Below are 15,773 nucleotides of genomic sequence, written 5' to 3'. Positions count from 1 at the left end.
CTCAGGGTGAATCTTCCTCAAGCAAAAAGAGGAAGATTGCAACAGATGTTAGCTCAGGGCAAATCTTCCTCAGCAAAAAAAAACAAAAACAAAAAAAACCACTCCAGGAAACAGTTCTTACACCTAACATTTACAACAACTAAGAAAATGAAAATATGTGTATGTATACAAATGCATGTGCATACACATGCTCATGCTAAGGAAAGAGTAACACTTCATACTTTCAAGGAATTATCTATCTTTCCCCAAAGACTCCTGGCCAAGATGGATATTCAATCTCAAAGAAAAGAAAACTATGCCACCATAACTGTTTCAAACTCTGGGGAAAATTTTTTGAGCTTGAGGAGGCCAAAGATATGTTCACTAGATCACGAGATGATCAATAATTTCTTACTGTATGAATAAAATAAATAAACCTGGAAACTTTCCCAAGTGGATTTCTAAAGCTAACATAACCCACATAAAACCTTTACAATGTAAACTATAAACCAATCTCACTTAAACATCTTTATGCAGCAATCATAATATTAACATGTCAAATGTAAAAATACATTAATAGGGATTATTAATTATCCAGAAATGGGGATTATTTCTGGAATGCCAGAAAGGTTCAACCACCAGAAATATATGTTACTATGACTTGTCATGTCAATAACTGTGCAGAGAAAAATATTTCATCATGTAGTGAATGATGTCAAAAAGGCATTTAACAGAATTTAATAGCCATTTCTGATTCATTCATTCTCTCTCACACACACACATATTCTCACATACAGATATACACACATACACTTAGTAAACCAAAAAAAGGTATTTAAGTCAGAAACACAAGAATTCTACTATTGACACTGTCATTTGACATTGATCTAGAAGTTCTAGGCAAGGCAACAAAAGTAAATATGAGAAAACTAAAATACGTATGTTTATATTCACATATATGAGAAAGATCACTAAATATGAGGAAGGCCAAGGCAAAAATTATTTGCAGAATGGTACCCTGAGCACCATCTGAAACCTATTCAAAAAAGAGGCAGATCAGTAATTTGGCTTGTTATAAAATAAACATATCACTACAAATAGATTTCCTATATATCAGCAACTATTAGAAAAGCAAATCCCATACAAAACAGCAACAAAAAACTGCCTTAGCACCCAAGTACACAGCAGGGAACTAAACAAAGACTGTGGACTCAAAGGACACACGATCTAGTCAGGAGATATGAATACTAAAATAAGCAGTCAGGTGGTGACAAGGGTTATAAAGAAAAATAGAGTTAAGAAGATAAGAGGGGAATGGAGGGCGCTATTTCAGATATGGTGGTCCAGGAAGGATTACCTAAGGATGTGACATCTGCTCAGAGACCTAACTAACGTGAAAGACTAGTACATTAAAACTATTCACAGGGAGAGTTCAAGGAAGACAGGGAAAGACCCCAAGGTAGAAACATCCTCCATACGTTTGTGCAACAGCGAGGAGGTCAGTGTGGTGGCTGGAGCTGGGCAAAGGTAAGTGGAGAACAATTCAGAAGGACAGCTGAGGGCCAGATCACCCAGAGCCTTACAGCCCATTACAGAGACTCTGGAATGAGTTTAAAGCTGGGAGGTGGCATGACCTGACAGCGCTGTGAAAGGAGAACTCTGGCTGCTATGCTGAGAACAGGCTGCAGTGGAGCAAGGGTTTGAGCAGGGAGACCACTCTGAGGACCAGCAACAAGGCAAGTGAGAAGCAGCAGAGGCTGGACCACTGAGCACTGATGGTTTTAAAAAGAGGGTGTGTTCTAGAAACACTTTGAAAATAAAGCAGATGGTATTTGCTAAGGGACAGGATGTAGAATACGAAAAGTAGAAAGAAATGACACTCCAAAGTTTGTATCCTGAGCAACCAGAAAGGGAGTTAGTATTCACTGAAACATAGAAGAAACAGGGAGGTGGAAGCAGCCCAAAGATTCTGTAGGAAGCAGAGAAGTGATAGGAGATCAAGAGTTCAGTATTGAACATACTCTATTTACAACTTCTCTGGAATCTAGAGGGGTTATAAAATAGGAAAACAGATACATGATTCTGGAGTTTACAGGTGAAGCGTGGTCAGGAAAGAAATCATCAGCAACCATCATTTTCCTGAGCATCTGCTAAGTGACAGGCACTCAAATCACTGAACAAGAGAGGCAGACAGTATTAATCCCTAAGACTAGATGAACTCACTAAAGGAATGTGAGTAATTAAGAAAAGAGACTGAACGCTCAGCCCTGGGACACACCAGTATGAAGAGATCAGGAAGACAAGGAGGATGCAGAGAATTAGGAGAGAGGGACTAGCCAGTAAGGCAGCCAAGAGAGGGAAACGTCACGGAAACCAAGTGATGAAGGTGTCTCAGGAACATAGTATTTCAAATATTACAGGGGGTTAAGGAAGATCATGACTCAGAACTAACCATGGCTTTGGCAACATGCAAGATAATGTTCCCTCTGATGACAGCAAGTAAAATGGACTGATGGGGGTAAAACAACCCATTTGAATGGGTCCAAAAAAGAATAAAAGGAGAAAAAGCAGAGACAGTAGGTGCAGACAAGTATTTAGAGTTGACAATAAATTCGAAAGAATTTATTAAGAAATATGTACAGCCTTTAAGAAGGAAAGCTTAACAATAAACATTAAGACAACTTGAATGAACAGAGAGAAATAACATATTCTTCATTGGGAAAACCCAATATTATAAAACAGCAATAGTTAATTTACAAGACTAATGAAATGCCAATAAAATTCCTATTGCTTTTATGAAACCACTATTCATACGAAAAACAGAAAGATAACACAACAAAGTCCAGAAACATTCCCAAATTCAGGAGTTCAGTATAAGGGTATTAATTCTAAACAATGAAGTTTGAATGAACAGATAATTAAAAACAAAATTTTTAACTGGATACCTATTTGTGAGGAGAAAAGTTATATTCTTTGCCTTGATAATACACCAATACTGATTACATTAGGATTAAAAAATTTAAATGTAAAAATGAAAAGCCTAAATTTGGGTACTAAAATAAAATTCTGCAACTATTCCTAATCTTGGCATGAGAAAGATCTTTCAAAATATGACAATAGCCAGAAACCTCAAAGTTAACAATTTTATAAGCTCACCATATTAAAATTTTCTATTTCTGTAATTCAACCAAGAAATATGTAAAACTTAAAGACAAATTACAACATCTGAGCAAACATATGTAACATTATAATAAGAAAAAGATGAGGGGCTGGCCCCATGGCTGAGTGGTTAAGTTTGCACGCTCGGCTGCGGTAGCCCAGAGTTTCGCCAGTTTGGATCCTGGGTGTGGACATGGCACCACTCATTAGGCCATGCTGGGGTAGTGTCCCACATTTCACAAGTAGAAGGACCCACAACTAAGAATATACAACTATGTACCAGGGAGGCTTTGGGGAGAAAAAGGAAATAAATAAAATCTTTAAAAAAATAAAAAGATGAAAATTCTCATTATATTTTACATGAATACAAAAGATTAACACTCTAATAGAAATATGGGCAAAGGATAATGCATAGAACTAGCCCAATATAAGAAAAAATGTAAAAATATCTAACTTTATCAATAGTTTTTAAATATATAACAAAAAATGCCCTAAATTAAAAAGAAATTACATTGTGGTCTATCAACTTGACAAAGATAAAACTGTAACATTCTGACACAGACTGACAACTATTTAGAAAACATTACCCTATTAAACAGATACTTAGTATAACAAAACACAAGTACAACCTAAGCAGGCAGAAATAGAAAGTTATTTTGTTTTTGGTGAGGAAGATTGGCCCTGAGCTAACACCTGTTGACAATCTTCCTCTTTCTGCTTCAGGGAGATTGTCACTGAGCTAACATCTGTACCAATTTTCCTCTATTTTGTATGTAGGAAGCTGCCACAGCATGACCTGATGAGTGGTGTGTAGGTCCATGCCTGGGATCCAAACCGGGAAATCCTGGGCTGCTGAAGTAGGGTGTGCAAACGTTAACTACTATGCCACCAGGCCAGTCCTAGAAATTTAATTTTTGTGGCTAAATCCATTATATATGAAGATGCATCAACCTAGAAAAATGCCTACAAATGCCTAAAAAGGCAGATGAAAGACATATATGCAATACGATTACATTTACATAAAAATAGAACATATACTCAGAAAAAGAAAATTTTTCTCCCTTTATGAATGACTTATGGGTAATTAATTCTCCATTTTACTATTCAATATTTTATTTTTTATATACTTAATAGGGACATAATCTTCCACTTTTACAAAACAACAAACAGTAAAGTTCTTCAAACACAGAGTTATTTTATTTAACATTATTAAAAATAGGAATAATGTAATGTGATTTCAAAGTCACCAGGAAGTGAAAATAGTCAAGCCACTGGGGTAAAACCATATATCTCAAAGTTACAGATACCAACAGGAAAAGTGGTACGAGTCAGTTGGGAATGTGCATATTTATGCACTCAATGGAGAAAAAAATCAGACCTAGAATCTTTCCCTGAATATTCCAATATGCTTTCTAGGCAATAAATAGTAGAACTCTTTAAGAAATTCAAGAAATTCAAAATTAAAGTAAAAAGCTGTTCTTAGAAGAAACCATCACGAACTTATACCTAAGATTATGAGGGGCAGCTGTTCTCTAACATTCAGAAATAAACAATTCAAACCACTAAAGAAAGAAAGAAAGAGTATTGATTACTCAACTGCAAATCCACATTTCCAAAGACGGCAGCAGCAGTACTACCAATGGATAGTTGTTTAGTAAACACGATTTTTGTAAAGTTAAATTCTCAGGGACCATACACACCTCAGCAGTCTCCATACTGACTCACAGTGAATAGTGGTCTTCAGTTGCTTTTTAAACAACTTTACTGCGATATAATCCACATACCACTCAATTCATCCATTTAAAGTACAGAATTCAATGGCTTTTAGTATATTCACAGATATGTGCAACCATGACCAGAATCAATTTTAGAACAGTTCTCCACCCTACACCCTTTGGCAAACACCACCCACTCCATTGAAACTCCCCTACCACCACCAGCTCTAAATAATCACTGATCTACCTTCTGTCATGAGAGGTTTCCCTATTCTGGACTTTCATGGACTCATGTAGTATGTGGTCTTTTGTGTTTAGCTTCTTCCACTTAGCATGATGTTTTCAAGGTTTATCTATGTTGTAGCATGAATCACTACTTCATTCTGTTTTAAGACAGAGTAATATTCCATTGTACAGATAGACCACACTTTGTTTAACCATTCATCCACTGATGGACATTTGGGTTACTTCTACCTTTCGGCTATTATACACTAATGTAGTCATATGCCATAAACATTCCTGTATTAAGTTTTTGTGTGGACGTACATTTTCATTTCTCTTGGGTATATGCAGCCGGGAGTCCAATTACTGGGTGGATTAGAGTAAAGTCATATTGTCTTCATTAAAAATAACATATAAAATGATACCAATAAAATGGCAGAGTAGGTAGTTCCAAGGGACCATCGCTCAAGAGAAACTTTGAAAACTAAAGCAAAGGAGTGATGTCAGCAACATGGCAGAGTGAGCAGTTTTCTTTGTCTCTTCCTCTTTGAACTACAACTAGCTGGACATTCACCGTTCAACAAAGGATATCCACACAGCACCTCAGGACGCCTAAGAGACCCATGCTGCTATATATTGGAAGGTGGATGGACTACCCCCAGGGAAGAGGTGGAGATAGGTGAAAACTCTCTGACCCCCAGACAGCCTAGTACTTGCAAGCAACTATCTCCTGGCTGACACACTCATAGCACTGCCATGGCACCAAGGGTGGGCATGCGCATCAGTGACGTGACTGTGGAAACAAGTGACGACAGCCTTAAGCGCCCCACAATTGCTCCTTAGTCCAGTGGGAAAATCCACGGTCCCACGGTGGCCACAGGGAAAGTCTCTGGTCAACCCTAGCAACTGAAACAATAATCAAAAACCTCCCCAAAAATAAAAGTCCAGGACCAGACATGGCTTCTCTGGATAAGTCTACCATTCAAAGAAGACTTAATATCTATCCTTTTCAAACTATTTCAGAAAATTGAGGAAGATGGAGCACTTCCTAACACACTGTATGAAGCCAACATCACCCTGATCCCAAAACCAGACAAGGACAACACAAACAAGGAAAACTACAGGCCAATATCACTGAGGAACATAGATGCAAAAATCTTCAAAAAATTTTGGCAAACCGAATACAGTAATACATTAAAAAGATCATACACCATGATCAAGTGGGATTCATACCAGGGACACAGGGATGGTTAGACATCCACAAGTCAATCAACATGATACACACAATAACAAAATGAGAAATAAAAACCACAGGATCATCTCAATAGATGCAAAGAAAGCATTCGACAAGATCCAACACCCATTTATGATAAAGACTTACAATAAAATGAGTATAGAAGGAAATACATAATAAAGGCCATATATGACAAACCCACAGCCAATATTATACTCAATGGGCAAAAACTGAAAGTCATCCCTCTGAGAACGGGAACAAGACATGGGTGTCCACTCTCACCACTCTTATTCAACATAGTACTGGAGGTTTTTGCCAGAGCAATTAGGCAGAAAAAAGAAATAAAAGGAATCCAAATAGACAATGAAGAAGTGAAATTTTCACTCTTTGCAGAGGACATGATCTTATATACAGAAAACCCCAAAGAATCCATTGGAAAACTTTTAGAAGTAATCAACAACTACAGCAAAGTTGCAGGGTATACAATCAATTTACATAAATCAGTAGCATTTCTATACTCTAATAATGAACTAACAGAAAGAGAACTCAAGAACACAATCCCATTCACAATCGCAACAAAAAGAATAAAATATCTTTGGGTAAATTTAACCAAGGAAGAGAAAGATCTATACAATGAAAACTACAAGACATTCCTGAAAGAAACTGACAGCAATATAAAGAGATGGAAAGACATTCCATGTACATGGATTGGAAGAATAAACATAGCTAAAACGTCCCTACTACCTAAAGCAATCTACAGTTTCAGTGCAATCCTAATCCAAATCCCAATGACATTCTTTACAGAGATTGAACAAAGAATCCTAAAATTCATATGGGGCAACAAAAGACCCCAAATTGCTAAAGCAATCCTGAGAAAAAAGAACAAACCTGGAGGCAGCACAATCCCTGGCTTCAAAACATCCTACAAAACTACAGTAATCAAAACAGCATGGTACTGGTACAAAAACAGGTGCACAGATCAATGCAAGAGAATTGAAAGCCCAAAGATAAAACCACACATCCATGGACAGCTAATCTTTGACAAAGGAGCTGAGAACATACAATGGAGAAAAGAAAGTCTCTTCAACAACTGGTGTTGGGAAAACTGGACAGCCACATGTAAAAGAATGAAAATTGACCATTTTTTTATGCCATTCACAAAAGTAAACTCAAAATGGATCAAAGACCTAAAGGTAAGACCTGAAACCATAAGGCTTCTGGAAGAAAATATAGGTAGTACACTCTTTGACATCAGTCTTAAAAGGATCTTTTCGGATCCCATGTCTTCTCAGACAAGGGAAACAATAGAAAGAATAAACAAATGGGACTTCATCAGACTAAAGCGCTTCTACAAGGCAAGGGAAAACAGGATTGAAACAAAAGAACAACCCACCAATTGGGAAAAAATATTAGCAAATCATACATCTGACAAAGGGTTAATCTCCATAATAATAAAGAACTCATAGAACTCAACAACAAAAAATCAAACAATCTGATCAAAAAATGGGCAGGGGACATGAACAGACATTTCTCCAAAGAAGATATAAGGATGGCCAATAGGCACATGAAAAGATGCTCATCATCACTGATCATCAGGGAAATGCAAATCAAAACTACACTAAGATATCACCTTATACCCATTAGAATGGCTAAAATAACCAAAACAAACAGTAACAAATGTTAGAGAGGTTGTAGAGAAAAAGGAACCCTCATACACTCACTGCTGGTGGGAATGAAAACAGTATGGAGATTTCTCAAAAAATTAAAAACAGAAATACCGTATGACCTAGCCATTCCACTACTGGGTATCTATCCAAAGAACTTGAAATCAGCAATTCCAAAAGTCCCATGCACCCCTATGTTCACTGCAGCATTATTTACAATACCCAAGAGGTGGAAGCAACCTAAGTGCCCATCAACTGATGATTGGATAAAGATGTGGTATATATACACAATGGAATACTAGTTAGCCATAAAAAAGGATAAAATCGCCCCATTCACAACAACATGGATGGACCTGGAGGGTATTATGTTAAGTGAAATAAGCCAGATAGAGAAAAACAATCTCTGTATGACTCCACTCACATGTGGAAATTAAACACATGGACAAAGAGAACAGATTAGTGGCTACCAGGGAAAAGGGGAGTGGGGGTGGGCACAAAGGGCGAAGTGGTGCACCTACAACATGACTGACAGACATTAATGTACAACTGAAATTTCACAAGCTTGTAAACCATCATAATCTCAGTAAGAAACTAAAAAAAAAAAAGGAAAGCAAAAACTGTCCATCAACTTTGTTAGAACTCTGGGGAAAAAAATTAAAGGTTCATAGCAACCCAGGAAACACTGAATCAAGAAAACAGCAACTTAAAAATGGTAAGAAACCCTGTGGCCTTTTTACTTGACCTTGCCCCAATCCCTGCTCCAGCTCAGTGGCAGTCTTGAAGATGGCAGCCAGCATTCCCAGGGACCTTGGTCCCTGGGTCCAGAGGAAGGAGGAAGCAGAGCAGACCTTACTGGTAAAGAATTGTGTTTCTCTATTCTAACCTGCCTGGGGGCTCTATAAAGGACAGATACAAGGTGCCTGCCTTTGTTTGCCTTACTTGGAACTCACTAAAGGCAGAAAAGCAGTGGACATTCCTTGAAACAGTGTAAGGCAAGCAAATTACCCACAAATGCCTGGTGCAAAAAACTGGAATTAAGGCATACATTAGAGCATCAAAAGCATGGGAAAAAAGTGGAGGGGAGAGTTTCTTTGGGATACTAAGCCATTCAAAATCACCTGTGTACACTGGGAAACTTAAAGAGCTATGTGCACAGCCCAGGGCAGGACACAGACTCAGAAAAGACCTGAGAAGACACTAAGCTTTCATCTCTGGTTGATCTGTAGGCTCAGGGCAAGAAGGAAGTGAACATCAAGGCAGAGCTGTAAACAGCCTAGCTAAGCACTGAAGGAGCACCCCAACACAAAACTAAACTGCAAAGACTGGAATAGCTGGGGTTTTATTCCTTTGGTTTTCTTCAAGGAATTTTGTGTTTTTTTTTTTGGATCCTGGCATCCAAAAAAAAAATCTCTGTCAAAACACTAGCTGAACACAAGCTAAGGGAACAGAGACATCAGAGGTTACACAGGATTAAGAACACAGTCTTTAAAACAACACTTTAGAAAAATCACGGAAACTAGTATAAAGAAACGCAAACAGGGCCTCAGAGACCTGCGGGACACCATCAAGTGCGCCAACATACTCATGACAAGAGTCCCAGGAGGAGAAGAGAGAAAAGGGCAGAACGAATACTTGAAGAAATAATGGCCAAAATCTGTCCAAATTAGATAAGGGACACAAATCTATATATCCAAGAAACTTTACAGACTCCAAACAAAAAAAATGAAACACATTCACATCAAGGCTCATTATAATCAAACTGTTGAAAGACAAAGGGAGACTCTTGAAAACAGCAGGAAAGCAGTGACTCCTCCTATACAAAGGATCCTCAAGAACAACAGCTAATTTCTCATCAGAAATCATGAATGCCAGAAGGGAGTATGACGACGTGTGTAAAGTGTTGAAAGAAAAACACTGTCAAGTAAGAATTCCATACCCAGCAAAACTGTCCCTCAAAACTGAAGGAGAAATTAATACATTCATAGATTAAAAAAAGCAATAGAGTATGAAAAGATACTAGACAGTAACTCTGTATCATATAAAGATATAAAGAAATCCAGTAAAGGCAACTACATAGGTAAATATAAAATCCATTATGATTCCATTTTTGGTTTCTAACTCCTCTTTTTGTTTCTTATATGTTTTTAAAAGACAAATGCAGAAAATAATAACTGTGTTATTAGGTATACAACGTTCACATACATGATTAGTGACAATGACACACGGCTGGGAGGACCGTACACCAGCAGAGGCTCTGCACGCCTTTGAAGTTGGTGTTAATTCACACTAGACTGTTACAAATCTAGGATAGTAACTGTACTGAATGCAATAACCAATAATATCTAAAAATACACAGAAGAGGAATGAGAAGAAAATCAAAAAGGTACACCAAAAAAATCAAATAAAAAAACCAAGAAACAACAGAGAAAACGAGTAATAAAAAAGGTATAAGATATACAGAAAACAAAGAACAAAAGGCAGAAGTCCTACATTATCAGTCATTCAGTCATTATTTTAAATGCAAATGAATTAAACTCTCAGATTAGCAGAAGGGATAAAAAAACATGACCCTACTGTGTGCTGTCTATAAGAGACTCATTATAGATCAATAAGTACAAATAGGTTGAAAGAGAAAGGATAGAAAAAGATACTCAAAGCAATAGTGACCAAAGTGAGCTGGGAAGGTTACACTAATAAGATTAGACAAAACAGTCTTTAAGTCAAAAATTGTTACAAAAGACAAAAAGCTATGAAATATCTATAAAAGGGTCAATTCATAAAGAAGATATAACAATTATAAACATATACACACTGAACAACAGAGCTGCAAAACAAATGAAGCCAACACTGACAGAATTCAAGGGAGGAATACACAGTTCTACAATGATAGTCGAAGCCTTCGATACTCCACTTCAAATAATGGATAGAACATTTAGACAGAAGGTCAATAGGAAATAGAGGACTTGAACAACACCATAAACCAATTGACCCTAACAGACATATAAAGAACACTTCATCCAACAGCAGAATACACATTTTTCTCAAGTGAAGATGGAACATTCTTCAAGCTAGATATTTTAGTCCACAAACAAGTCTCAATGAGTTTAAAAAGATTGAATCATATAAAGTATCTTCTCCAAACACAATGGAATGGAGCTAGAAATCAGTAACAAAAAGAAAACCGGAAAATTCACAAATATGTGGAAATTAAACAACACAGCTAAACAGTCAATGGGTCAAAGAAGAAAATACTAGGAAATTAGAAAATATTTTGAAATGAATGAAAATGAAAACACTGATTATCAACACTTACGTGATTCAGAGAAAGCAGTGTTCAGAGGGAAATTTATAACTGTAAACACCTGCATTAAAATGAAGATCTCAAATAACATAACTTTATAGATTCAGCAACTACAAAAAGAAGAACTAAATTCAAAAACAGTAGAAGAAAGGAAGCAATAAAGATTAAAGCAGGGATCAAGGAAACAGAAAAAAAAAGAGAGAGAATCAGAGAAATCAAGTTTGTTCTTGGAAGACATCAACAAAATTGACAAACCTTTACCTAGACTGAAAACAAAAGAGAGAAGATAAAAGTAACTAAAATAAAAACCTCAAGTGAGGACATTACCACCCACCTTGAAGAAACAGAAAGGATTAGAATAGAAAACTGTGAACAACTGCACGTCAACAATCAGATAACGTAGATGGAGTGGAAAAATTCCTAGAACGACACAAATTACCAAAACTGAACACAGAAGAATTAGAAAATCTGAACCCACCTATAATAAGCAGAGACTGAATCAGTAACAAAAAGCCTCTCAACAAAAACACCTCTCGTAGGAACTGCCAAATAATTTCTTCAGACATTTTAAAAACCTGAATGGTCATACAAAGGGGAAAACGGGAATACCATTTTTTTAGTCTTCTGTACAAGTAGAAAATGAAAATTATACCCTGAAGAATAAAGTTCTTCTGAAACCAAAAAGACAGACAGACAAAATACGAATGAGTGAACCAGCATTACCGAATTTGTTACGCAAAGATCACAGGAAGGTATACACATGGACAATTTCCTCATTTTGATGAGATACAACCTGATTAGATTTTCATGCCTAACAGGCTGCCTATACTTTAAGAGATTATGTCAGGGTTTGAGAAATGCCCAAGATAAACAAACTGACGTATTTCAAAAAGTACTGCTTTAAAATGAGCTCTTATTTTTATTACCAATTAAGACTAATCTTATAACCTAACATGGATGGGCTTCTGTGATATAAGGAGAAGAGGAGCAAGAGGAAATGCTGCTAAACGACAGGGGAACTGAGGGGACCCTTTGGAAGTCTCTTCATGTTGGAGGGCAGCAGAAGGGAAGGGTGAGAGGGTATTGGGGGAAGGAATCCTTCGAAAATAAAAAGATTATCAATTACTCACATGAGGGAGGGGAACAAAGGAAAAAATGCAAGAAAATGAGTTCCTATTCTGCAAATGTTTCAACTGCTTAAAAGAAAAAAAGCCCGTCTATAAGCATTGCAGTTAGTGAAATAGTATCATATGCCTGTAATGTGACGCAACATAATGTACATATCATATGCATTCATGACAAAAAAACTGTAGTCTGAAACCAATCATGAGGGAACAATCAGACAAATCCAGAATGTGGGACTTTCTAAAAACAGTCCCAAAAAAGTCAGTCGTGGGGATGTGTGTCTAGACCAGTTTAAAGCAAAGAATGTAACAATTAAAAGCAATGTATAGTCTTGATGTGGTCCTTGACTGACAGCTAAAAAATACATTTACTTTGGACCCCTGGGAAATCTGAGTATGAACTGTATATTAGATGATACTATGAAATTCTTGTTAATTATTTTAGATTTACATTTTAGGTGTGGTAATGATATTGTGGTTAGGCAGAAGAATGCCCTTTTTCTTGGGAGATATGCACTGAAGTGTTTAGAATAAAATTCATGATAACTGCAACTTACTTTCAAATCGTCCAGAATACATGTATGTATATACATGTATACATGTACATATATATATACACCTAGGTGTGTATGTACACACACTCACTCACACACACAGCCCCCTAGATGAGGAGGTCAAGAGATAGCGAAATGTTAACAATTTGTTTACGGAAAACCTTATGTTTACACACTCTACATTTTATACACTTTTTATATTAAATAATCTAATAAGAAATCACAATTTCTATAGACTAAAGACAAATGATAAATCTTAAATAGAAAGACAAGATACATTTCTGATACCTTCTGACAAGATACATCAAAGAGGAGTCAAGCCACTTAGCAGCCTGTACAATCAATGCTGACCACGTTCCTGTGCATCATGCCGGCCTCGGAGGACTGGCACGGACGGAAGCCCTCCATTCTGCCCCGTGAAGAGCAGAGACAGAGTCCACTCCCAGCTTCCTCCACAGCGGAAGAAGGCCGGCAGGCAAAGAAAAGCCCTGCACATGCTGGGCCTGTGGACCTTATTTCTGCACAAAAGCCGAAAGTCTACTTCTTTCTTAAAAGCTACCTGAATTCAGGTATTCAGCTCTATCTGGGCTGCAATTACATTTTTAAGCCTGCATAAATCAAGTATAATTCTTAGCCAGAGTTACACAGCAAAAGCACTTAGTCAACCCTAGTACTGAGACAAGCCCTAAAAGTGTAGCTAACAGTTTACAGTTAATTCTCAGGGTGTCATTACTAAATATGTAAATTATATGAATTCCCAAATGCTTCATGTTGAATTTTTTTTATTTCTTGCTTTGGACTTGTTGTTCCATTTATCCCTAATTATCACAATGAATGCACGATCTTCCAAACCTTCCCAAGAATCTGACTGGCCAGGCAACATCCACAGAGCCCAAACTTAAAATGAAGGTCTCTTTTTGTACTAACACACACACACCCCCCTTACGTTTTCATTTGTAGAAAAGGTGACATGAAAAGATAGAACAAAAACAGGGTCTTGAAAATGGCAACAATTCTAAAATATTGACAGTAACTGAAAATTTTCAAATACAGTGAGCAGAGTATGAAGAGGCAACAGAACATGTGCAAAGAATGTATGTAATACTGTATCTTGAACTATTTACAGATTGAGATAAAGAAAAAGAGAAAAAATTACTGATGTAAAATTTTCAAAAGATGCTGAAAATAAAATGTATTCAAGCTGTTGAAATAAGTGTGAAACGTGCAGTAGCACTAAGCCCGCCCATCCATAAACAAGATAAAAAAGCTACAATATGTAGCCTATGATTTTCCTTACTTTTCTATTGCTTATACCACTGAGTTTGGAAATACATAAATCAACAAAGAAACTAACAAATAAAAGGAGACAAAAATTTTATTCAGTTCCAAGCTTATCTTCAGTTTAGAAGAGTCTACAAAGACTGACACAGGAACTGCTGAAGGGAGTGCCTCAACGGATGACTGCAAACCCTGCGTGTCACCACTTAGAGGAGGGCGCTGGTCCCCCAAGAACCACGGCCGCACTAAGGAGACACAACACATAGGGAAAATGTTTAAAATATAGACACTAAATTGCCAATCAAATATAGATCAAATCCAGACTGGAGGAACAGTCTATACAAATACACTGGGGTAAGATGACTCTACGTGTAGAAAGACAGTGTAGGTTTGTCTTCCTGAAGAGAAAGAGGCTCCAGGTTGGTAAATACCTAAGGCCTTCACCCTAGCATTTGTCAGTGCGCTTCACCCACCTCTACTGAAGGGACCGACAATATTCAAACATAGCCTCAGGTTCTATAAGACATACTCAGTTCTATTAGGAATTCAAGTCTTTCCATTCTTCTCTAACTGGAAACAGAATCACTTTGGGCCTAGGACACATTATTAATGTGTCTACCACACACATGTTACCTACTACAGTCAAGATAGCACACGGGGTGCAAGATACACAAAGAGGCCTTCTGAGAACTAATCTGGTTGAACAGAGTTAATACAATGAAAAAATGGTAATCAGAGAAGACCACAAATGCTAAGTGCCAGATAAGAGGAATAGAGTAAGACAATGAAACAAGAGTTTGCTAGGATAATTTCACAAAGTTTCAGGGGGAAGCTAGAACCTGACCTTGGTCTTTAAGGAAGAGAAGAATATTCTAGCACGGCAAAACCGTAACCAATGGCACATTCCTTAGGAGTATAGCGCCCAAGGACACAGGCTCTCTCTGCAATGACTGTCAAGCAAGAAGGTTCGGCCTTTGCACTTACTGCCATGTATGGTCTACACCCAGCATCTCTTGTCTTGGCAATGGAGTCCACAAGCTGTCCACTGATGCCAAAGTCACAGAGTTTAATATTTCCACTTCTGTCCAGAAGAATATTGGAAGGTTTGATATCTGCAAGAGATAGATGCCATTTAAAGCACAGTAATCAAATGAGCTATATTCTGAAGTACTTTAAGCAAAAATATTGAAAAACCTTAGACAACATAAGTGATCAAGTCCTTAAAATTCACATATATAAGAGGAGAAAAATGAGAAAACAATTTTCTGAATGCTCACGCTTAAAAACTCAGTATCAAAAAATGCTTCACAATAAATTTAGGCATTCTATAATGTTTTCTTTGCATCAAGAGACATCCATTTACTTGTTTCAAATTCATTACTTGACAAAATACGAAAAATGAAATTAATCTATGAGAGTATACTAAACTACTTTACAACATGTGCCAAAGACAATACAACTAAAAGCAAAGCAAACCAATTCTAAACCCACAATTTAAAGTAGAGCTTTATCTAACTTAGCAAAGTATCCAATCCAGTATATC

The 15,773-nt window shown here is 37.0% G+C and overlaps 1 protein-coding gene across 3 annotated transcripts in view; it reads right to left on the bottom strand.

Annotated features, from left to right (window-relative positions):
• MAP2K4 (mitogen-activated protein kinase kinase 4) overlaps nucleotides 1-15,773 on the bottom strand; it is a 132,859-nt gene that overhangs the window by 25,021 nt on the left and 92,065 nt on the right. For all 3 annotated transcript variants that reach the window (XM_070561114.1, XM_070561113.1, XM_070561115.1), the window contains one exon: nucleotides 15,215-15,342. In XM_070561114.1, the coding sequence (XP_070417215.1) occupies nucleotides 15,215-15,342 (128 nt within the window). The remainder of the gene's footprint in view (nucleotides 1-15,214; nucleotides 15,343-15,773) is intronic.

This window comes from Equus przewalskii, chromosome 10 (genome assembly GCF_037783145.1).
Source record: "Equus przewalskii isolate Varuska chromosome 10, EquPr2, whole genome shotgun sequence".
In the NCBI taxonomy this organism is placed as follows: Eukaryota; Metazoa; Chordata; class Mammalia; order Perissodactyla; family Equidae; genus Equus; species Equus przewalskii.
This window is presented reverse-complemented; position numbering and strand designations above follow the sequence as displayed.